This window comes from Diplotaxodon limnothrissa, linkage group LG14 (genome assembly GCF_057381915.1).
Source record: "Diplotaxodon limnothrissa isolate DT_005_m linkage group LG14, D_limnothrissa_male_GT1.1, whole genome shotgun sequence".
Taxonomy (NCBI): domain Eukaryota; kingdom Metazoa; phylum Chordata; class Actinopteri; order Cichliformes; family Cichlidae; genus Diplotaxodon; species Diplotaxodon limnothrissa.
In genome coordinates this window covers 23874710-23899158 of record NC_140609.1, presented here as the reverse complement: position 1 = coordinate 23899158, position 24449 = coordinate 23874710, and the positions used below count along the sequence as shown (strand labels likewise).

Below are 24449 nucleotides of genomic sequence, written 5' to 3'. Positions count from 1 at the left end.
GTTTTGTTCTGACCTCTGTTTTGTTTTGTTCTACTTCGCTGCTGAATAGAAGGAGGCTGGAGATAGAGGCTGTTGTTTTTCTGTGTCTGTAATCACCATGGTTAAGCCTCCCTGGTCATAGCAGGGGTCAAATCTGTGTGAACACCCACTTTTCATCCTACAGTGAAATTAAATACAGTGTTACAGTCGAGCTCTATAAATGCAGTAATTCTCCGCTGACTGCAGCCCACACCAAGTGCTGCGGTTAGCCACCCAGGCCTGTACAGCGCATGCATGTGATAACAGGCAGCGATACGGCGTCCTAATTGCTGGCCTGAGTGCTATTGGAGGGAGTTTTCAGCAGGTTTCTTTTTCACTTTCGCTCCATTTGATGTCTTTGAAGTTGGTCTTTTATCTGCCTTTGCTCCTGATGGCTGTTGTCTTTGGTGCAGTGCTGTGTGTGCCCTGCTCTTTGAGCACTCCTAACATGTAACAAAGGCAAGCCCTTAGAGAGAAAAGAAGAGAAAGGGAGTTCTCTCTCATACTTTCTTACATAAATTCACTCACACACAAGCATGGTTACCAGCTGTATACACAAAACATTTAGCTGTAGCCATTCACATGGAAGAAGAAAACAGCGGAAAAAAAGAAAAATGCTTTTGCTGTCAGTAAAGGAAAAAAAAAACCTGCTCTATGTGGTTGTTTAACGTGCCCTAATTTGATAAAGGGCCAAGTGTGGGAAATGAGAGAGTAGTGTATTTGTCTCAGGGGTTGTAGTGGGGTAAATATAGCAGCAAGACAGCACCAGTTGATATGAAGGATCCCATGGTGTCGAGTGCTGTTGTGACTCACCAGACTATGATGATCTGTATGTGCGCGTCGGTGTGTGTGTGTGTGTGTGTGTGTGTGTGTGTGTAGGTTCCCGATATATGTTATGCATTTGAACATGCGTGCGCCTTTCATTCATTTGATGAACGTTAATATTACCTACCACCTCTTGACTCATCCAGCTTGGTGTAAAATAATCCATTGCAACAGACAGAGAGTAAGAGCTGAGGAGAGTGAAGCAGGTTGAAGCAAGCAAGAGGGAAAGACAGTGAGAAAAAGCCTGCACGGCTGGCTCCCGGCTGGCTGTGTGGGAGTGTGTGTCTTAAGAGTGTGTTGAGAGGAGAGTGCGAGCACTGCTAGTCTCCATGTCTAATCAGAACACTTGTGTGTCCCAGTCTCTTTGTCTCCTGGGCCCCTCTGAGCAGAGGCCCTCCACTCCAGGCACTACACCTCCAGGACATCCTGATAGCTGCTCGACCACTCCACAACGGGACACGCACGGCTCACGCTGGAAATCAAGACTTTGGGTTGATGTCACAAAGAAGTGGAGAGTGCAACAACCGACACGTGGTTGAAGCACAGACACCATTCGGGTAATTACTTTACAAGTAATTAACCCTTTGCAAAAATCGTACTTGTAGTTTTCATTAAGTTGTACAGGAATGTGCTTGTGGTGTACTCAGTAATGAAGGTTATGCTATTTAAATATCATTTGTAGAAGGTCTTCCTTAAATGTCTTTTTAAACTAAATTCATTATCTGTGCCCAACTTCTTTTTTTTTATGTTATAAAATATCTCGATATGTAGCAGACAATGTGATGGATTTGAGCTTACTCTGTGGTCACCGCAGCTAAACCGATCACACTAACGCCACAGTTCCCAAGCGGGACAGTGGCAGGTCAGGCGCGCTCCCGCATCCCGGTATCTGTTCCCTCGCAGGACAGCATGCATGCGCGCTCTCGATTCAGCAGTTTCCCAGTTCCGTCTCCTCCATTACTGGCGAGGTTCAGAATCAATAAGTCAATAGTTTTGGCGTCTAAATCCTGCCCTGAACGCAGAGCTGGGCTATACAAACAGTCCAGACTGTAGTGCAGACTCTGTGAGATCAGTATTAATTAATAGCTAAAGACATTGTGTTTTGTGTGGAAATATCGGAAGGGTAATGCGATCTGGATTCCTATAATTATAGGCTCCCGTGTCAGGTGTTTATTAAATGTTCAATAAGAGGCGGTTAAGATGTCAGGAAATGAATCAGGCGAATTTGTAAGTCAAGTGAGGCAGGCGTTAATAAATCTCTCCCCATTTTTTCCAAACACTTTGGCTTTGGTTAGCCTGTGAGCCGCCTGCATGTTTTCATACATGATGTCCAACTTTGGCCAATGATATAAAGAAGAAGAATGGGGGGAAAGCAGCATTTAGTGGAGAGCAAGCTATTCAGAAATGGTGTTACACTGTGTCATTAACCTATGTTACATTTTTTTTTCTATTACAATTATTTCCCATCGCAGTTACTTACAGCAACCTTTAAGTTGCGCATGTAACAAAGTGCGACACCTGCTATTTGTTTAAGGCATCAGGACTGAGACTAAGTAGCCTAATATTTATCATCTGGAGCATTAAGGCTGTTGCTAGCTGCACGCACAAACAAACCGCGCGAGTATAATTACATTAAAAATCCATCTTTGTTTTATGTAATCATCAGGCCATTTGGGGTTGGCTCATGGGTCCGGGGGGACTTAATTTCCTGCAAGAATAACAGAGTCGTTTCAAATCTAAATGAGTAGCCTAAAAAAGGAATATAACAGTGTCCATTTGAAGTGCCTAAATGCGGCAAAACTCGAGTCACTGAGTCGTCTTCTTCTTTTCTTTAAATCTTTATCTGCCCGTTTTAGCTTGTACTGGAAATTACCAGTCCTTTTCCACAAACCCTCCATAACCAAACTATGAATAATGCATCGGATTGGCATGCACGCAGCAGCAGACACCGATGTTCCAGCTAAACGGGCCTGTCACAACCGTGACGTATCAAAAGACCACAGCCACAGGAATGAATTAATAAAGAGCTGTTGTTTTTCATGTTTTACTGGTAATAATAATAATAATAATAATAATAATAATAATAATAATAATAATAATAATAATAATAGCCAATTGTTTTGTAAAAAAAATTGTCGACTCGTTTAAGAAACGTTTGTTAATTTATTATATGACCGAAAAACACTTTTGTTTAGGTGGATCCAAGTTTCACATGTGATGGGGGGAAAAAAGTTAAACAATCTCGTGATTTTTTTAAACTTTTTTTTTTGGTTTGCTTGTTTTTACTTTTGTAGAAACCCGTGCCTCAGGTGAGTTCACTTTCACTGTTTATAAAAACATCAAAATTACATACAGAAAGCACATGATTTTTTTAATACACGGAAATAAAGTAAAATACAAAATGAACAAACCCCACCCCGTCCCACACACAAGGCATTCATGAAGCCACTAAATAATAAAATAATGCATGTGTCTGGTTTATAAACATATTTTACACGTGCCCGTACCGGTTTGAATACAGTCTTCGTGTTGCTGTAATTTCTCTGTTTGTTCACTGCCAAAAAGATGGCATTCATGGCAATACGCCCTCCTTTAAAGCGCTGGAGGAGGGGGGCTGGGAGGGAGGCACAGATCGCCTTGTGAATATGGGCAGCAGATCGGGTTATCCTAACAGAAAGTTCAGCATAGCCTACACATGTTTTACAATCTCACATTTCTGGTGTGTCGCCCGTTTCACCTTTACCAGAGGAGGTCCAAACAAGGTCAGATGGGCCAGACATTCAAGTGAGAGTTGCCCTTTGTCGAGGAGGTGGGGGGTAGAGAAAGGGAGGGGAGGGAGATGGGGCTCACGTCACGTCATCCTTGAAGACATACTCATGCACAACACTGCCGAGGCATTTCCAAATTGGACAGGAAACAGAGGAGGGAAAAACACTTCGATTATTGTCTCTCTCTTTTTTGTTTGTTTGTTGTTTGTCAAAGAATTCCCGCTCTGTCCTTACACAGAGAAATTGGTTTGGAAATATAACGAGGCCAGCCTCTATATAGGTTCAAACTGAAATAATAATAATAACATAACAATAATAAAACAGATCAAAACAACTGCAGAATGGTTCGCCTTGTTTGACAAAGTATTAACCGACCCAGCTGCATCCTCCTCCTCCTGCTCCTCGAGGTGTCCCGCCGGCCTCCTCAGCCGTGTGGCTGCTGAGAGAAGGCGGTGGGTATAGCCTTGCTATCCACCCCATCCGCCATTTTTTTTTTTTTTTTTTTTTTTTTTTTGTATTTTTAAAATCTTTTTCTATTTGTTTGTTTGTCTGTTTGTTTTGTTTTTGTTTTTTGGCGTCAAAAACCACGTCTGGGTAGGCTATAACGTCACAGTCCCCTTTTATTTTTCTCATAAATAGCCTATATTTAATAGTCATGTTCGTTGTCCTTCGTTTTAAAAACATAAATAACGTCCACGGATAATTTTTTTCTCTCACTTTGTCCTTGGATTATTTTTTTCCCCGCACACTTTATAAGCGTTAAAGTTCAGTGTCTCTCAGTCGCAAGTTCCGTAGTGCGTCCGCGCCTCGTGTCCTGTAACGTCTCTCTGGGGGAAGGGGAGGTGAGGGAAGTGGAGTAGAGTGGAAGGGGGGAGAGGGAGGAGGGGTCACAGTCCCAACGCGGCCGTGTGCTTTTTGGCCTTCAGTCTTAGGTCGGCGATGCTTGAGTTTTTGCTGGTGTTCTTGGCGGCGGCGGCGGCGGCCACGACGGAGGCGGCGGAGGCTGACTCTGCCGCGAGCGTCGCCAGGGGGAGGCCGAACGGCGGCGCGGGGAACATCATGTAGGGCGCGTGCGCCGCCAGGTGAGAGTGCAGGTGGTGTTGCGCGTGCGCCACGGCGCTGTCCAGCTGTAGCTGCGCCTGCACCTGAAAGGAGAAGGGCGGCACGTTGCAATGACTATCCTACAGGACGGGACGCACGGATGGGGAGAGAAGGGGGAGAACATGCGTTAACTTTGTCTGTAGGCTCATTTTCACTGGTGTGACTGCAGATTTAGTTTCGATTAGGCTGCTTTAAAAAAAAAAAAAGAAGAAGAAAGAAAGAAAGAAAATGTATGGCTGCTCAGTGAAACAGTGAGCAATAATCACTGGCCGTGTCGTTTAGCTCCTGGGGTTTTAGTGGCTACACTGCAACTCTTGTGAGTCAGAGATCAAATTTGTGTTTTTATTTTGCTGGACATCGACTGCATGAAATGCAATCTAAAGCCAAACTTATGTGGCCTTTGGGAAATAAAGTTAACCAGCGGTGCTCAAACTAAAAACTAGACTTCACTGACATGACAGAAGATATAAACTCAATAACTTAACGGCTTTATCCAGATTCTCTGTATCGTGCTATTAGCTACCACATATACAGGTGTTCAAATTAGTAGTCTAAATCAAATATCAGGGATTTCCCTTCACTTATTTAAATGTTAAAATGTTTTAGTACTACTAGTAGTAGTTTTGGCCTGCTGGGCCGTTAATATGTTTGTGTGCTGTGGTTTAATGGTTAAGAAGAAGAAAAAAGACAAATAGCTGGTTTTAAAAAAAATAAAATAAATTTGTAAAAAATAAAAGGAATTTTCCAATTAGGCTGTACAGACTCCTCTGTGTTGGCACAGTGTTTTTGTCAGTGTGGTAATAAGAGTTTAGTTACCCCCTACATTGGATCTGGAGTCTCTGCATAGCACTTGGGCAGAGGCTGTGCCAAGAGAGCAGTCGGGGGATTGGTCAGTTTTTAAGACTAGACGCTTCAAAGTAACTTGCCTGTTGGAATGGCATCCGTAAAGCCCCCACGTTGACATATGGCGCTACACGACAGGCTTCAAACTGATTCGCTGCTCCAATCAGGACTCCTGCGAAAACACAGATGATAGCCTAATCATGTGAGAAGAATATTCAACGACACAAAGAGTAAAACCGCAGGGCTGAATAACGAGCAGTAAAAGCTGATTGTCTGGAGTAAACTTGCAATAACGTCCAAGATAGACACTCACTTAAAAAATATATAAACAAAAAGAAAACGCCATGATTCTGATGGCGTAATTAACTGGAAATTAAGCCACTAACTAAATAGTAACATAAAGGCTGGCTCGCGTTCGAGTGTGCAGTTGCTTTGCAGTTGAATAAAAGTAAAGTGGAATAGACATAAACATATAGTCGTTTGTGTTGTGTGGGATAAAAGTGTACCTTTATGTAATTGGTTTTCCTGCTTTCTGCATTTGGCTCTTCTGTTCTGGAACCAAACCTGTGGGGACAGAAATTAATTAGAGACCCACTGATTGGCAGCTGCTTGCGAGGCCATGTGTAATTCCTCTCAAAGTGACAACAACCGAAGAAAAACAATATCCCCGAGGAGCAGTGAAATATTAATGGCACTGCTTAACCCCAGATTTTAATTATTACGTTTAGTCTACAACAAGAGAGAGACAGTTTGAGCGGAAGCAGAGAGAAGGGAAACAGTGGAGTCAAAAAAAAAAAAAAGGAAAGTGTAAATCTACTAAAGGGAGATTTAAAATCATATCAGAAATGAAACGCTCTTGTTGGAAATATGCAGGACTATTGGACTATAATAAATAACCTTGTCAGCGCTGGTTTCATCTTTCTATAGATTAGTGTCCCTGAAGAGTTGAATGGTCTCTCGGATATCGAATAGCAGCAATGCTATTATGGTTTTGGACATCAGAGCAAAGCGATCCGAGAGCATCTCCCTCTTTCTCTTTCCGCCTCCCTCTCATTAAATGACCACTGAAATTAATTACCCTTATCTGCAGAAAAATCCATGTCAGAGAATCGCTTAAATGCCTCGCAGTTTTGTCTAATCACCGCCATAACACGCACTCACACACAGACACACACAAAAAAACTCGCTTCAAAGACAGCTCACTTCTCTTTTTCCTCCTGTTGAAATCGACAAGCGTCCATTTCAGAGAAACGCCTTGGAACACAGATTAAACGATTTATTACTATGATAATCTGCTTTGAATCTCTCAGACAAAGCACCGGCTGAATTAGCCCTCGATGCAACGCGTCGGCGTGCAGTCCCCCTTTCACGTCAGCAGGCCTATATACACGCACGGCGAAAGCTTGATTGAAATATCATATTGATTTGGCTGTCAGCTGGCTTCATTTATTGATCACAGTTAGATGTCAATCGGAAGTTCTTTTGTGCACGCTTCAGGTATAATTTATTAGCACGATAAAAGCAGGAAAATGCACTGCAGAATATTGATTGAGGCGCAATTTAAAAAATAAAAAAACATCAAAATAAATGTGTGGTCTGTGCATGCAACTGGTAAAAATGTATAATGCCCCAGCAGAGATAAAAGAGAGAGAGAACGAGACAGATAGAGAGTGAGGGTGAGCTGTTCTTGATTTGGGTAGAAAATAATACATAATTTATGCAAATCCCCCGAGCTGTGCCCCTTGTTCGGGACACAATACGCCTTATTGGTGAGATTCCAGTTGAGACCGGTATAGAGCCCTGCAAAAAGCTGGCTTTAACTTTTCTTTCGGGGGGTGTGGTGGGTTGAGTTTGAGATGGGGGATTTTTTTTTTATTTTTTTTTTAATGGAGGTACCCGTTTTGTTATGCCCCCCACCCCAATCCAGAAGACCGCCATGTTCGTTGTGGAGACAAATACTGTGTCCTCCACGAAATCGGGCCATACGAGTGTGAAATAAGATGCTGTAAGGTTTTTGAGAAAAACAGATGACAACAAAAAAAATAACAAACAAAAACAACAACTGTGTTCAATAAAGTACACCTTCTTCTTCTTCTTCTTCTATATGCCCCCCGCCCCTCCCGCGGATTGCACAAGACCTGTCTGAGCCCCCACCAATCACCCACCGACCCCACAGACTCGGCGAAGCCCTTACTGGGTTTCTGCGCAGATGGCCTGTCCCCGTGAAAAACTACAGCAGCGCTGACAAACAGGGCCATGGTAACATATACACCCAGAAACCGAAGACAAATATTTAGAGGCTTTATTTGTTTCCGCCCGTTTGGACAATAAAGATTCAAAACGTGGTCTCGTGACACGAGCAGCGCCTAATTGAGATAATGAACACGGTAAATAATCCAAACGTGTTGAGGGGGGGAAAAAACCCTAATCACAGAGAATAATTGGGAGAGGAAGTTGCATGCTGCTGGTGAACTCTGCCTTCCTTTCTTAAGATCTTAAGATCTCATTTAACTTATTACAACTTCCATAACACTTCTGGGGATCCACTCAACCGTCTCACAAACACAGCATTACATCAATAAATGCAGCATTAATACAAGTCAGTCGAGCCACACTTATCGTATTGCATTAAAAGAAAACAACAACCCTCAATCAAACAAAATATTATCACCCTCACACCGTTTACATGCGGGATATCAAGCAAAACAAAAATCAGGGAAGAGTGTAAAATCCTTCCTGTAAAAGGAAAGACCCGTGGAAGTTTTTCCCCCGTTTATTATTATTATTATTATTATTATTATTATTATTATTATTATTACAGCAAACATCATCTTACACTTCCATAATGCCGATAGTGGTAATTATAATTGTCATTATAATGAATTTTTAATTATGATTTAGATCTCAATTTCATGCTTAGACTCAAAATATGGTCACTTTTTCTATCACAGATGTTATCTTATTTTTTCCTCTATTATTATTATTATTATTATTATTATTATTATTATTATTATTGTTGTTGTTATTATTATTATTATTATTATTATTATTATTATTATTATTATTATTATTATTATTATTATTATTATTATATAGTCTCGTTTAACTGACTGTCCCTACCTGTACTCGGGCCTCCGACAGTCCCAGTCGCTGGCTAAGCTCCTCCCGCATGAAGGCGTCCGGGTAGTGGGTTTCGTCGAAGAGCCGCTCCAGCTCATTGAGCTGCTCTAATGTGAAGTTAGTCCGACTTCTCCTCTGTTTGATTTTAGTTTGTGTCTCGTCTTCAATGGGCTTCGAGTCCTCTTTTCTCTCTTTTACATCCGTGGTGCCTGTTGTGCGGACGAGAAAGGAGGGAGACGTCAACATCATGTGGCTGTACTGTGACCTCCAGCCTGCTCATTACTGGACTGCATATTTCTAAGGTGCTTAAAAGTGTTATTTTTTTCTTTTTTTTCTTTTTTTTTAATGTGCAAAAATGCTTCACTGTCATGTTTAGGCTAACGCATAATTCAGATTATAAACAGGTAAAAACACAAGCCACCCACCTGGGTATGCAAGCGGAGATTAAAGGGCACCTAACACACACAAAAATCAGCTAGGAATTTAAATAAAGCAATTAAATAAAAGCTTACAACCGCCAAAGAAAGAGAGAAAGAAAGACGTGCCCTCAAATATCACAGAGCTATCAGACCTCGGATGTTTTGTAGAGCTACATAAAGCTCTTTAATTATTAACTGCTTATAAATATGCAACGCTGTGCCCACTGTTGGATGTCTGATACACGCTTGTCGCAGTTCCGCTTTTAACCACGCTGCCCATGACGAACAGATGTCTTTTTTTCGCAAGCACCCAGCTCTAAGATATCTTGTCCAGTATGTTGTCACATTTTGTCCAGGTTTCAGAAAACACTGTGGGGAAGGCTTGCACGGGACACACGAGCATCTGCTCCACTTTCATTAAAACGTCAAGCAAAATTTTCTCTGAAAATCGTAATCAAATGTAAATATTTCTATTTGGTTCAGCCTTTAGTGTTGGAAGTACGATTTTTTACATCACCGGTTTGTTTACCTGCTAATGTTTTGGTTATGCAATCATAAATATATACATAAAAACGCTAAATTATTGAGGATAGCGGTGATAAATAATTATCCCTTCTGGTGTAAGCCTGTGTTATATTGGTGTGCGGGATCACACGTTAGTGACAGCAGAAATGACAGGACTTGTACTGAATCGCTCGAGTCCACCGATTTGAACGCCAGGTGTGTTTTTACGCCTTCTTTGAGTTCAAACGTTCCCATAGGCCTCACAATATAGCAAGTACAGATGCCCGAGGTCATTGACAATCAATGCTTCTTAAATAAATCTGATCACTCTCAAGGAGGTTAACCTGCAGCGTTACTGAAGACAATCCACATAATTATTTGTATGATCTGTATATACATATAGGTACATATACATATATACATAAAAAGCACGATATCGCAAGTGCACTAATATTATAGAAATATGGGTAGTTTTCCACATGCGGGCCTTACTGTTTGTCACACGTGGGCCTTTTCCTGGTGTTCTGTATTTTTTAAATTGAAACTTTTTAAATGCATTATAAAGAGATAATAAGCTATATTTTAATTAGCATTACAGTCTCAGGAGTAGCTATTTTCTTTCTTTCTTTTTTAAATAAGGCAAACAGCTACAGTTACCAAAACCAATCGATAGCCTGCACTTCCAGAAAGCATCAGTTAATAATTTCTCTTCTTACCTCGCTAACTGACTGTCACTAAATCGAGAATCGCTCCACCGGGCTGCTAAAAATCTGCAATATATCCGTGTGGATGACAGTCATGAGCTCAACTCTTTTTCGCAAATAAACATGTGGCTGCACGCTCGCTTGTCTTCTCAGGGCTCGATCACTCCCTCTCTCTCTCTGTCTTTCTCTCCTCTAAGTCCTCTACACATTCCTGCTCGTAAAGACTGTGTATAGAACACCGTGAAGTCCTACCGTCAATGAGTTTGGGGCTCCCGGCGTCCCTGATTCTTTCCGGGCCGAGCATGTCAGTTTCCCTGCCCGGCGAGAGCGCAACGTTCCGGTTAACGGCGGCCGGCTCCTCTCGGCTCCCCGGCTCCGCAGATAAAGACTCCCTGCTCCCTGCTCGCGTCGACCCGGTCTCCAACACCTCCCTGTAGGTTATCACTTCCTTCTTCTCCTTCACTTTCTGATCGAAAGACTTAGACACGAAAGCGGTGAGCTCTTCCATCACTCCTTCCTCTCCTCTTTAAAAAAATCACACACACCACACTCACTCACTCACTCACACACTCTCCCTTTGCTCCACGACAGCTTAAGACATCAGTGGTGCGGCTCTTTTTAAAGTCGACCCCTTGAAAATGATACAAGGTGATGCAGCCAAACTCTGGACAAAAGGTAAAAAATATATGAAGATATCTTCTCAGCCAATTCCTCCTCCTTTGGTAGCGGAGTTGGGAACCTGCTGGTGATCCTCTATTGAAGTCACAGTATTTATACTTTGCGGCGCCTTGCCCCCTTGATCCGTGCAAATTACCTCCCCTCAGGATGCCGGGATGAGCCCCCCCCCCCCCCCCCCCCCCCCCCACGCCCCCCACCTCCTACCCCTTCACTGATACTGGAGCGAGAGAGAGAGAGAGAGAGAGAGAGAGAGAGAGAGAGAGAGAGAGAGAGAGAGAGAGAGAGAGAAGCCGAGTAAAAACATTAAACAGCACCACCGCTATTGGCCATTAATCCGAGATTGACAAGAAGGACTAATTAATTTAATTAAGCGCTCATTCGCTGCTATTGTCCTGAGTTAGTTTTTTAAACACCCGGGAGATGGTCACGGATCTCTCTCTCTCGCTCTCTCTCCCGTCTCTCTCGCTCTCTCTCTCTTTCTGCAGGGGTGTGGCTTAAAAACAATCAGAAAATGACAAGAGAGAGGGAAGCACATGGATGAGGAGCCCTTCCTCGCTATATCTCTGTGATCTGCGGAGGGGAAAAAATAATAACAAAAAAGACGCAACGCTGACACGGAGAGAGAAAGCGGTGAAAGCTGGGACCAGCTGGGATGCCGAGAGGTGCAGCACCAACTTATACACGGAGCTTCAAATCAAGTTCAAGTGAACACATTTGGCTTTAACCCACAGTTGTACATAGTTCGCTTCAGGCCTGCTCTATTTATTAATTTTATTGCGCTTTTAATTTGAAAGTGGATTTTCACGGTTTAAAAATAATAATAAAATTGGATAAAAATATTGTATGGTAAAGTATTATTATTATTAGTATTATTATCGGATGTTTTTTTTGGACAACTTAATCAATATTTTTTTAGACCATCCCGTTTGTGTCTCTGATCACTAATTGTTGTGTTTTGCAACGTCATCATTAGATACGCCACATCGCTTCATATTAATCCTCAGTGGGGTTTTTAAGTCATTAGGATGTTTAAGCAGCTAAACGTTTAATTATAGTGCCTCTTGCGATGCGTTGCCATTGGGCTCACTAATTAACGCTTTCAACTCGTTTTTTCTCCCCCTCCAGCTGAAACGATTATTTGCAAAAAATAAAAAAATAAACAATGGTTCACTTGCGTGTTCAGGTAGGTATATAGCGAGTGCAGCGAAGAGATGGCAATTAAGCCAGAAGAGGAGGGGACGTGTAGCCAGAGAAGAAACTGGATATAGCGGGATTTAAAAAAAAAAAAGTCGAAATGAATTTGATGTAAAATTAAGCACGTTTATTGATAATCTATAAAAAGCCTCATTTCCACACAAGTCCTCTTTACAGTTCTCCTCATTAAATATTAATGAAGTTTCTGCTTAAACCTTAGGCATTAATTACTATTATTTCTACTGCATCGGAAAGCGGGAGGATTCCTCCTGTAGCGTTGAGTTGCCTCCTGTGTCTATTTGCACTGAAACTGCCCCATTTAATGCTCTCTTATCTGTCATTCCTGTGCACATTAGCAATGTATCAGTCGATATAATGTTGTCCTTTCTTCTGTTTTTAAATGTCAGGAAGCAGTTATTCACTTAATGTTGTTTGGATCCTCTGCCTGGCCTTGTTTGTGAAAAAGATTAATATCTGAGAAGATGATCTCATGCAAATAATCACTGACACACATCCACTCGTTTATTTGGGCGCATTGTGAGTGAGTATTTTGTCCGATTAAAACGAAATATAAGTAGCTCGTGCTGTTGGCAGACATACACTTGCAATACATTTGTAGTCATCATTTTTCATCGACTGGATGCTATTTTAAAAACTGCACAGAAAATACACCATCAAGAGAAAAAAATACAAATGAAGCTTAGTCCCTCATTAAAATACTACATTAAATAATCTCCATTTAGAAATGCTCTTTTTTAAAGAGCTTTTACCATCCCCCAAATCGTCATAATAGTCATGCTATTATGGAAATGTAATTGTCTAACTTTATCTCGTTTAATTAAGGCGATTCAAGCGACTTTGTTTATGTAGTAGTGTTATACAAAAATACTTTAAAACTGTTTAACACAATATCTAACGTTGCAGCAACAACAACAACGACAAACTATGTATGCCGAATTATTAAATAAGTGTTGTTTAGTTAATGAAACATAATAGAGGCAAAATCCGTAAAGCTATGGTAAAAAAGGGGGTCCTTCGATCGATTGCTCTGTGTTTGATTCTAATTCCTTGATCGATGCTTTCCGGTTTGACAAGCAGAGTCTCCCAAACAGTGCATGGCTGTTGTTGAGAGGCAGTGCCATTTAAAGGTGAGAAGCGGGACTCTCCTTTTAATTTTTATAGGGATACACTTATTTTTAATATAAGACATATTAGTAGATGTGATACGTTTACTATTGCACATCCGGGACCTTTATTTAGAACAAGAACCGCGGTCCCAAGCTGGTTAAGTTAGCACCGTTAGCTTAGTAGCTAGCCTCTGCACAAAAACAAACATTTATTAGCTGCTTGCGGCAACGGTACTTTACCTTTTAGCAGTCGGTGGTGATTTAATAAGTTAAATACTACTGTATGTAGGTGGCTGTGCTTTAATAGTCGTTAAATGAGCTTATGGTACAGTGGTCAGAGTAGTAAAAACGTTGTGTTTTATACACGTGAGGAGTAAATAAATAGGTCGGTTCCCACTGATATTCCAGCAAACTGTCTCGAAGGGTTGTTTGAGAGATGTCAAAAGGAGCAACCCCACTCTTGTGTATGTTTTGCCAGCTGACTGACCGCCAGCATGGGTAGGCGCTCGTCCGACAGTGATGATGACAGCCGAAGCAAGAGAAAGAAGAAACAGCGTCGCCGCTCTTCTTCCTCTTCTTCTTCTTCGTCCTCTTCCTCTGGCAGCAGAGTGAGAAGTAGCCGCAGTCGGAGGTCCAGTCGCCGCCGGAGCCGCTCTCGCTCCAGAGACAGGAGGTTAGGCTTCATCGTGAAATTTTCCTTCTTACATGTGTGCAGAGTGTGGCTCTCTGTTCGGCTGGAGTGTGTTTAACCAACGACTGTTTTGCATTTAAAGCTTCTGAAAGGTTAAAAGCCAGATGCATTCAGAAATTGAGCATTTCATTGGAGGGGCTGAACCTAATTAAAATGTGACACATTTTAAACACAAATATTTTGGTTTTTACAAAATATATTTATTGCATAACTAAAATCCAGGAGGTCATTCAGGATTCTCAGTTTAGAAGATTTCATCATGTACATTAAAATACACAGCATTTCAAATGCACACAAATGACCATGCGCTTGTAAACTAGTAATAAAACGTGTGCAATCACGCCCTGTATTTTGGCCAATATATTTGAATATAAGGTATAAACCTATACTGTTTTAGAGTTATTGAAAAGGGGAATGTATTCCACAGACTTCACATGAAGGAGCTGCTGGTTGCTTCGTTATGACTAACTCTGCAATTGCTGCATTCAACCCTAGTATATCTTTTACCTGGATTAAAGTTGTATGTATTGTCTATGGGACAACAATTGCACTGATGCTGACGTGTCTCTGAGGGATCACTTTTGGCCACTATCACCAGTTGATATGCTGCTTGGGTTCCACTTGGATTTTAGTGGTATTATGCTTCCCAGCAGTCAGTCTTTTCTTGAAAAACTCGATAAAGCAGAGGCTGAAAACACTGATGTATACTTCTTGTATATTTCTTGTGCTCTGTAGTTAAGTTACCACATTCTTCTGTATACATATATTATCTGTATAGCTTGAATAGCTTAAAAAAACAAAACACAAACATTGTATGCAGATTTTTTTTTCCACTCACACATTTTGACTTATTGTAGTTGGAAAAGAGCAGGTTTTCATAACTGTGACTCTTTTGTATTCAAGCATTTCAGTAAAACATGAAAGTATGACAGCCACTGGACATACATGGTACCGGCACCCTGAAACAGGAGCAGCTAAACTAATTATATATATTTTCTCGAATTTGATCGTTTATATCTTTGGTTGTCATCCCATCAAAATGTGTCTGTAATCATGAGAATTTCAGGAATTTGCATTTCAGACAGCCAAGTAGAGGATTGTATTTGCATATCAGCTGATACATGAAAAAAATGGTGGACATTATTTTGTTTTGACTTCAAAATGTTCTCTAGTTTTTGTTTTAAAATGGAGAACGTCATGATATCGGATTATATCATATTCAGACTTTTTCCTCAACAGACAAAAGCTTAGGTAATGAAGCTAGATAGAACAACAGATTAAGAGATGTTTGTCTGGCCAGCATGCTAGCTTTCTAAACGTTTCACATTAAATGTTCTGATTTTAAAAGTACAGATGTTTAGCATAGGCTTTTTACAACATAGCTCATTTAAGAGTAAACCTATTTTCTAGTAAATGAGTTATGAAGTTCCTAGATTGGAAAATTATGTCTTCGGTAATGATTCCGTGTGGACAGCGAAGGGCCGTCATACTTTTCCCAGTAAATGCCAGAATTAAGACACTTTAAAAGGACCAAGAAATAAAATCTAACAAGAAAATTTTGAATCAATGTGCAGTGGTAATAATTTGTCCAGGAAAGGATGTCAGTAAGAATTTAAACAAGCACTTTTGCGTCTGTAAAAATAGGTTTGGAAGGCAAACAGCTTTGCAGAGAGGTTAGTTTCTTATTCTTCAATAGAAATCTAGGATAGATTTTTGTTTGGGCTTATTTCATATCAACCCTCCTCTTGATAATGTGAAGGCTTAAATATAAAAGGTTATGACATAACATCAGTTTTATCATTTTATTCTGATCTTCGTAAAGTAAAACACTTCAGTGTTTAGCTGTTGCTGAGGAATGAGGAGGTTCAGTAATAATCAACCTTCTTTGCAAGTAGCTACTGACTGGACCTGACCTCCATCCATCCAACCGTCTATCCACAGCTGCCACTGGGTGTATGTGGCTGTTCAGACAAGGCCAGTTGATGGTAATTATTTATGAGGCTTGGTCAAGGTCCATTACTGCTGATGGGAAGTCATTGGCTGCCTGCACAGGGTGGGGTAGGGTGGGCAGTGTAAACCCTGGGACCACAGTCCTTCATCTATTAACTGCTTGTGTGTTTTGAACAATTGACTAAGACCTTCTGTATTTCTGTCTCTGTGTGTGTGTTGGATCTACTTGCTTTAAATAGGTTCATAAAAGCGACCACACGTTTTGTAGCACTGTCAACCTGAGTAATGTAAAGTAACCTTACATGAGGTAAAACAGAAGAGGGCTTATGTTCTGGCTGGGTGACATCATAACCACATAATTAACATGTATATGTAAGGAAAGTAATTGTATCCCTGGCCGTGGTTAAGTTACAATACGGGAGTGAGATGGAAAAGTGTGTGTGAATAAACGCAAAATGAAGTCCAAGTTGTGAGGTGTTATTTGCGTTCACGTTAAAGACTTCTGTGTTGGCCATTGCTTCCCTCTTGCATGTGTTCTACCCATTATGTTTTATTACGTGCACACAGGCTTTTGTGAAAATGTGTGAGCTTTCCCCTCCTTCCAAATAATCCCATCTCACTACTGTGTGCTTCTTCTGTGCAGTGTGTGAAGTGGTTGTGCAGGGCTGTGGAAGTTATTTCATAAGGCCCCGCTCTTGGGATCCAGCCTTTAGAATACTAATAGATCTTTGCTGGGTTTCTCTAAGTGGTACAAATCTGGTTTGATAGTTCAGCCTCTGTGTTATTTGTATTGCTTGCCTTTTTCTTCTCTCCTTCTCTATCTAGCAGAGCTCCCACAGGACTGAGAGAGGGATTTTTTGTGGGGGGGGGGGCATGTGTATTAAAGATTTGGTTATTTTTGGTTCTGGTGAAACAAAAGAAGATGTTTTAAATAATGAATATTGCACAAAGTGTTTGCAGTATCGGGCGTGGGGCTGTTTCAGCATTTACATTCACTCCCATAAATGACTCCTGCTACATGATATCAATAGGAACTCAGTGTGAGCGGTGTTTGGAAAATAGACGCTGCACACGCTGCTGTAGCCACATTAAAGAGCAGCAGAGAACTAAAGGGCCCCTGTGGAGGAACTGTAAGGCATCCTGCATGGCTCTGCAGCTCTGGGCCTTGGACCAGAGCATTCACTAATGCACACTAGCTGCTTGTGATTCTGATAACAAGCTACGTTTTCTGGATCGTGTGGGTATGTTTTCTCTTAAACATAACAGCAAAATAAAGTAGTGACACGATATCCACTTTTTTAGAAGAGGGAAGAATTTTAGATGGTGCTTTCTGAGTTTTTGTCCACTGGGAAAATGAACACAGAAAAATGTGCTTGACGTAGTGGAGCATTAGGGTGAAGTGAGGAGAGACTTTTTACGGGAATGGTAAGACTTTGATTTTTGTGGAAAGTAAACTGTGAGAAACTAAACAATACAGCTGAATGACCCCCCCCCCCCCCCCCCCTCCCTCTATTAACCACCCTAAGCATTTTTTTTTTTGAACTCCAGAACAATGATTAGTTGTATAATCATACTCCTGTATGATTGATCTGCTTTTAAAGATTCTATAATAAGATTAAATGTATGTGTGTATTTTTTTTTCCTGTCCCAGGAGGAGAAGACGTTCCAGCAGCAGTTCGTCTCACAGTTCATCTCGCAGGAGGAGGAGTCGAAGCGCAGAGAGAGACAAAGGGAGGAGCCACCGTTCACACAGGTCACGCAGCCGGGACAGGAGGTAGCACCATCGTGGACATTATTCATTCTGCTCATTCTGCTTAATCCCTCAAACTGCTGTATTATTTCCAGTCACTTGAAGTTTCCTAACAGGATTTTAAAGTCAGATTGTCTAAGTTTTAGTCACGCTTGGAGAAAAGGAGTGAGAGAGACGGTACCCACATCATTTTAAAAGTTGCTTTGGGGGTGGGGGGGGAAGCTTGGAAAGGTTAAGGGTGTTTGTATTACAAATCAGTGCAAGGAATGCCATTGCAGATTTTTCTTATTACAGAAAAATACATTTTTTTGAAAGTTTATTGTAGTCTAAACAACACATCATTTCATATTTATGTCTTATGTCATCAGATGGAAGCACATGGAAACTTATGTTTTAGGTCTGAATTACTGTATTGCGTGTGCATCTAGTTGTGTCTCCGTTTGCTCCGACTATCCGTCTTACTGCATGAGTATTAATGAGACTGTGACACGCAGAGACAGCAGGTCACATGCAGCACCACTCCAGTCTGCCTGCCAAACCCTTTTCTGGAAGCACCTCTCCTTTCACTCATTAGCACCATTAAACCGTCATTAGTGGTACATACTTTGTTGAATTATGATTATTAATGTTGTTGCTCCTTTAAAAAAAAAAGTTATTCACGTGACAAATGTGTACACGGCTGCACCACACTATGCACACACTCACAGTCCCGTGTCCCTTTCAGAAACATAAAGAGAAAGTCTCTGTGTGGTGGTCCATGTCATTAGCATAGCTAATCTGGTGCTAATGAACCAGTAAACTGTGCTGTTTTTAAATCCCTTCCTCACACTCACACACACACACACACACACACACACACACACACACACACACACACACACACACACACACACACACACACAAATGCATAAATACATGCACAGACGCACATTTGAAGAAAAGGTTGTCATAATATATGCGCAAGCAAGGCCCTTTGTTTACTTGTGTATGGCTGCGGGGGAGAGCATAGATCATTTTAATCACAAAGGAAAAAGTGTTTTAATATCTTGATTACAGAGGTGTCAGGATGAAGGGATGATGCAACAGGGATGTTCTGACACGTGTGGTTGATTGCGCCATGAAAAGGCACCACACTTCAACTCTCCGATGTAATGCTCACAGGCTTTTGGAATAAGCGAATTTCGGTGTTTGACTGCACGCTGAGGCCATTTATTGGGAGAATTCAGCCAAACATTTTTCACACATTCTCTCGCTGCTCTCTGCGGTACAGTGGCAGTCACTCACAGCACCACTGGTGATTAAAACATTAGTTGAAAATGGTGTGGTGTGAGATGAAAGGTGGAAGGGATTTGGGAGATTTAGAACTACAGTCGATGACATCGGTGTTTACAAACGCTGCAGTGTGATTAGGAGGGTTGCGTTGTGTAATCGGCTTAGCGGTAAGCGAGGAGCAGGTGGGCTGGGCCGGGCTGGTGTTGGTGGGAGTGCGTGGTGGGGCGTTATGAGGTTGAGGCGGTGTTAGAGGTGGAGATGTGCAAAATGATGGCAATGATGATTAAATTTATGCAGTTAAGTGATGGCAGCTACAATTTGTGTCTGCAGAAGTTGACACGGGCACATGTGCTCCTGTGTTAGCGTTCGAAGAATCCAGTGGCAGTTTTCTTGTGTAATAAATGGGAAAAGAGCAGAAGTGATGAAATGATTGATTGGCAAAAAATAGTAATTTGATTTTTTTGTTTTAAATCTTTTATCAACCACACAATTTAAGAATGAATCTAGAGCATAATATTTAATTTAATTGACAGCGAAGCTAAATGGTATTTGAGCAGTTGTGGAGAAATTACGTGACTATTCTTCCGTCTGTATTTATCAGAAGTGCTGCATCTGCGCTGTGCATGACTTTGGTGGGACACTGCATATTTTACAGCAGCTGGGGGTTGTGAAATGAAAGCAGGTTGATGTGTGCACAGGTGCCCTGACTGCTATTAGTCAGTGCTGTGTGTGTGTGTGTGTGTGTGTGTGTGTGTGTGTGTGTGTGTGTGTGTGCGTCGGGATGAGGCTGCCTGAGCTCCCTGAGAGGCTGGCTGATGGATCAGAGGAGGATTGCATGGACAGCAGCTCATGATTGATACGCAGATAGGATATGAGGTGCTGCCTGCCAACCCCCCCACCCCCCACCCTGGCCACACCAACCTGGCACCTCCTTCAGCATGTGAAGCAGAAGAGTAAGAAGATACAGAGAGCACTGACTGGAGGAGAAGATGGAGAGAGGGGTTCAGAAGTTAGAAGGGAATGAAAAAGTGTGGAGAGAATAGGCTGAGTTTCTCCAGGCGAGGGATAGAGCAGAGAAGATCCTAAAACAGGGGGAGGAATAAAGTGGAAAGACAAAAGTGAGCCCCAGTGTAGAGAAGAGAGGGATATTATTCAGAAGAAATAAGAATAATAATGTCTGCATTGGAATATTGCTGGGGAGAAGATTAGGACCATAGTGGGCCATCGTGGGTTGAAGTGAAGGAATTTTATTACCTCCTTTTCAATCCCCTTTGTATAAATAAAAAATAAAGAGATACATGAAATAAGAATAACGCTCTATCATGTGTTTACATCTATCGTTGCTTCCTTCTCCTCTCCTCTCTTTTACACTCTTTTTTTTTCTTCTTTTTTTTCCTGCCCTCAATCAGAGAAGGGCCAGGTCCCCCAGAGGCAGTCAATCTAGCCCTGAAATGTAAAACAGACAAGAGGAGCAGATTACCTATTTGCCATTAATGTTTATTCTCTTTGATGTGAGCAGGCATATCAGGCTCTGTGGGTGTGTGTCGTGCCTTCCTGTGAGCACGCTGTCAAGTGAACATGTGTGAGGCTGATTGAGAGAATGCATGTATGTGCAGATTTGCGTGAATATGAGGGGGAGTGTCACGGCCTAGTCCACTGGGGGAGAGCAGAGTGGAGCATGGCAGCAGCAGAGTAGAGTGATCTGATGCATACCCAGTCCAACAAAGGCGACACGGCCTATCATCACAGTCGGATCACAGGAACGTCTTTAGGTGAGCTCAACGGAGCATCGGTGTGGTCCGCTTTCATGGGCGGCCACAGCAGGGGTTAAATGTGTGTGGCGCAGTCAGTCATTCTGTCAGCCTTTCATTGACAACAGTTAGCTTTAGAGGGCCGTTGGAAGATGAGGAGGAATGTCTCATGCGTCAAATCCACCACTTGACCCATCAAAAGGAAGCTGAGCATTTCGGGTAATGTTAGCTATTCACACGTAGGTGAGCATATACTGGAGGGCACATGGTAATGCTTACATTTTCCCCATTAATATTTCAGGGTGTGTTGAGCTAGCAACGCAGAGTGCTAGCGTCAGGGTTTAGCCCTGCTAGCACAGAATGACTTCATCACTGCTGTCATAATTATATGGTGAGTGAGACCTCTAATTAGCAGTCATTTTCCTAGTAGTAGCGAGATATAAACACACCATCTAAAGTGCTATGCTACGCTGACCAGAGTTAGGATTGTCTCAGACTCTCACACATGTCAAGATGAGTTCCAAACCGATGCTTGCTTAAAGCAGGAAAATGACTCCAAATCTAAAGTCTATCCATTTTTTTCAGCTTATTCAGTTCAGGGCAGTCATGAGGGGTGGAGCTTAACCTAGCTCTTATATGGCACAGTTTGCCAGTCTGTTGAAATCATTCATACTCACTTTCACACCTGTGGCCATTTTGGAATGACTAATAAACTGAACATGCATATCTTTGGCAGCACAGGGGTGCAATGGTTACAACGGTCACTTCACAGCAAGAAGGTTCCTGCTTTGAACCCCATCTAGATCCTTTCATGTGAGAGGTGCATGTTCTCCTGTGCCTACGTGGTTTCTTGGCTGGTACTCCAGCTTCCTTTCACACTCTAAAGACCTGCACGTTAAATTGGTCATGCTTGTGAAATAATAAAAGAACTGAAAGTTTATAGAATAACTGAATGCATTGTTAAATGCACCTTGTAGTATAAAGTGCTTCGATTGGTCAGTAAAACTAGATTGGAGCACCTTAGAGGTGTAGGTGGATTTTAATCTCCACCACCTTTGGATAGTATTTCAGCTATTAGTAAATGAATAAGTGCATTTTAAACTTGCCGAAGATGGAAATAATAATCAGTAATTGTACAGAGTTTGTTTTCATATCTTTGGGTTGTATTGATTTTTTTTAAAGTAAGCCTCGAGTGTTCCTGTTAAAAGGAGTACTCAGAAAGAAACTGAACTACTTTTGCATGTCCAGGCTCGGTTGCAACAGCAAAAGCTTTTCATTTTGGAGGAATAACAATGTGGATCGATAATGAAACGGGTTAAAATATCAAAACGCTGACCTATTCAGGTCTGTAGTAGACGAGATTCAGAAGTCAAATCGATGGCTACACTCAGATTAATTTAAGATTGTGGGAGTATTAGATTGATGATTTCCAAATGGCTTTCTTTGTGTTTGTAAATATCACAGACAGCGGTACGATTGGAACCTCATTGTGGAACTTCTCCAGCAAGACTGGAAGAACTAGGTTATTTGGATGTTACAGACCATAACATGAGCTCTGTTTTCTACACAGGAGATCACAGAAGCACTCCAGGCGTGTGCACGTGTACGTGCAAAGGTTGAGCGATGGCCTGGTATTTATTTCACTCAGCAATTTTCTCCCGTATAAGATGAGGTGTCGTACATCTGCTAGATAGCTTTTTCTGCCTTGCACTGACACAGAGTGTGTACAAGGTCATCCAGGCAGCTTGGAACAGGGAGCGCCGAGGTGAGGAGCAGAAGGGAGGAGTGGATGGTGGGGCAGCTGAGTGCAAGTAGACAGAAGAGGGAGGAGGAAAATCAGCAACTTTATTGTGGGGAAGCTGAAGTGAAGCCTCCCAGCTTTCATTGCACCTGGATCAGCAATTCCCCTGTCAGGTGGCGGGGTGGGAATTTTTCTCTGCGTTTTTCTCCGACATATATTTTTATTTGCACAGTTTAGAGTGTGTCTGTGAGCGAGAAGTAGCAGGTGGTTTTGGGTGTCGCTAGCTTCATGAGGGAAACGAGCCCGAGTGTGTTTCGAGGAAATGACATGTGAAATCCGATTTCCTCAAAAACACACTGACATTTTGCTTTTATAAGTTGGCCATAAGGGGTAAATTGTGTGGCTGATGGATACAAAATAAAATGAGGAAGACTGCTAACAATCCTTACATCCTTTTTCTTCTTCAAGGTACAGAATCTCACTTGTGTTCTCCCAATGTTGTAGTGGGTCTTATACTGGAATTTAAGAGCAGGCTTCTGGCTGTTTTTTCCATCCGTCTGTCTGTTATCCCATAGACTCTCAACAGCTTTTCTTCTCCCCTTTCCTCAGGATGACATTTAGCCCTTTTTTCCTTCTTCCCCTATTACCGGACTTGCAAAGTGTTGATTTAAACTGAAAGATGACCTGGTTTAGTTCAGCTACGTCTTCTCTACTCCATAAAAATCAACATGCGTCATGAGATCTGAACGCGTTTGTTGTTGTGTTTCTCTCTTTTCCCCCCTCTCTCTGTCTTACTCTCTTTCTGTGTTGTCTTTTTTATTTATCTGCTGTAAAGGCCAGTCAAGCGCTGCTCGGCTTTGTTGTCAGAAACCTTTATTTACCAAAGGGAGGAATAAGTGACTGACACAGACAGCCTCTTTCATCCCCGCTTCGCCGCAAGCAGTGTTCCCCTCTACTGCCAGAGGAAACCCCCCTCCTACTCACCCTCCCCTTCACTTCTGCCAAGCCACCCCCCTCTCCATCGCACCCCTCCATCCTGCAGGCTCACAACACACTAGCCCACTCCCCTGGGTAGAAACCTAGCTGTAGTCTGCACTCGCGCACACGCACAAAAATTCGATGGTCCTAAACAAAGACGAGTTTAACATCACAGACGGCACAGACTGGTCCCTTTACTCATATTATCCGTCTGCTAAACAAATGGGTAGTAATGACACATAAAGCTTGTTACGTTGTAGCGGCGGTTGGAAAATGTAGTTTAAACATTTTTTAACATTTTTTTCATGTCAGTTCATAGAGGGCAAAGAGGAATATCTCGGTCGCCTAATCATTATGTCAGAAATCATTTGAGCACATTGATCTGGGTTCAAAGCAGAAAGTTACTTCAAAATTAGAAAAGAACATTCATACTCATTCTCATTAGTATGGTTGTAAAATGAGGAAATTCTGTATTTCCCTAAAACTCCAATCATCACATAGGAAGGCACTATTAGTACAATTGGACTAACTGCCTGTTTAACCACTAGTACCTATCGAGATTTTCAATATAAAACACACCAACTGTTGTCCCTAATCACTACGAACATGCAAAATTTGAATGGTTTATTTGGGAAAATAAAATATCTTTTTATCTTAGCTGTGATGTTATTAGCTTTTAGTATGTTTTTTTTTTTTGTTGTTTTTTTTTTTAATTGACAGCATTTATGTCCTAATAATCGGTTTTCTCTGAAGGTCACTCAACACGTTTGTTTTGAAGCAGCTAAAACTGAGTAAAAGTCCATCCATTAATTTTGTTCAGCTTATCCAATTTGGTTTCAGGGTGTGGGTGGGCTGGACACCCTATCACCCTATCCCAGCTGTCATAGGGTGAAGGCTGGGTACACGTGAACAGGTCGCCTGTTTATTGCAGTCAAACCTTTCACCATTCCAGCCATTTGCGTTCACACCTACAGCCCAGTTAGCATTGCCAATTAACCTAGCCCCATGCATGTCT

General features: G+C 41.8%; 2 protein-coding genes across 3 annotated transcripts in view; one reads left to right on the top strand and one right to left on the bottom strand.

The window, feature by feature from the left end:
- Positions 1-4498: 4498 nt before the first annotated feature.
- Positions 4499-10837, bottom strand: shox2 (shox homeobox 2). Of its 2 annotated transcripts, none has more exons than XM_085371165.1 (5): positions 10555-10837; positions 8676-8884; positions 6062-6119; positions 5639-5727; positions 4499-4792 (listed from the first exon to the last, which is right to left on the bottom strand). In XM_085371165.1, exons 1-5 carry the CDS (start codon positions 10808-10810, stop codon positions 4499-4501), a joined length of 906 nt encoding a protein of 301 aa, XP_085227291.1. In that variant the 5' UTR covers positions 10811-10837. The 2 variants fall into 2 exon arrangements, with proteins under 2 accessions (XP_085227291.1, XP_085227290.1); XM_085371164.1 differs by having other exon boundaries at positions 4499-4756; positions 10555-10810.
- Positions 10838-13265: 2428 nt separating this feature from the next.
- The window catches only part of rsrc1 (arginine/serine-rich coiled-coil 1), a 120692-nt gene continuing 109508 nt past the window's right edge, over positions 13266-24449 (top strand). Inside the window, exons 1-3 of the mRNA XM_085370453.1 lie at positions 13266-13322; positions 13780-13974; positions 17594-17716. Coding sequence (XP_085226579.1) covers positions 13796-13974; positions 17594-17716 — 302 coding nt within the window. The 5' untranslated portion in view covers positions 13266-13322; positions 13780-13795. The remainder of the gene's footprint in view (positions 13323-13779; positions 13975-17593; positions 17717-24449) is intronic.

Bases quoted from the DNA above. Each gene is read 5' to 3' on its own strand.
- shox2 (XM_085371165.1), bottom strand. From the start codon at position 10,810: ATGGAAGAGCTCACCGCTTTCGTGTCTAAGTCTTTCGATCAGAAAGTG. The intron at 6,120-8,675 runs GTAGGGACAGTC...CTGTCCCCACAG, and splicing joins TGTCGGAGGCCCGAGTACAG to GTTTGGTTCCAGAACAGAAG. The intron at 5,728-6,061 runs GTACACTTTTAT...GTGTTTTCGCAG, and splicing joins GGAAAACCAATTACATAAAG to GAGTCCTGATTGGAGCAGCG.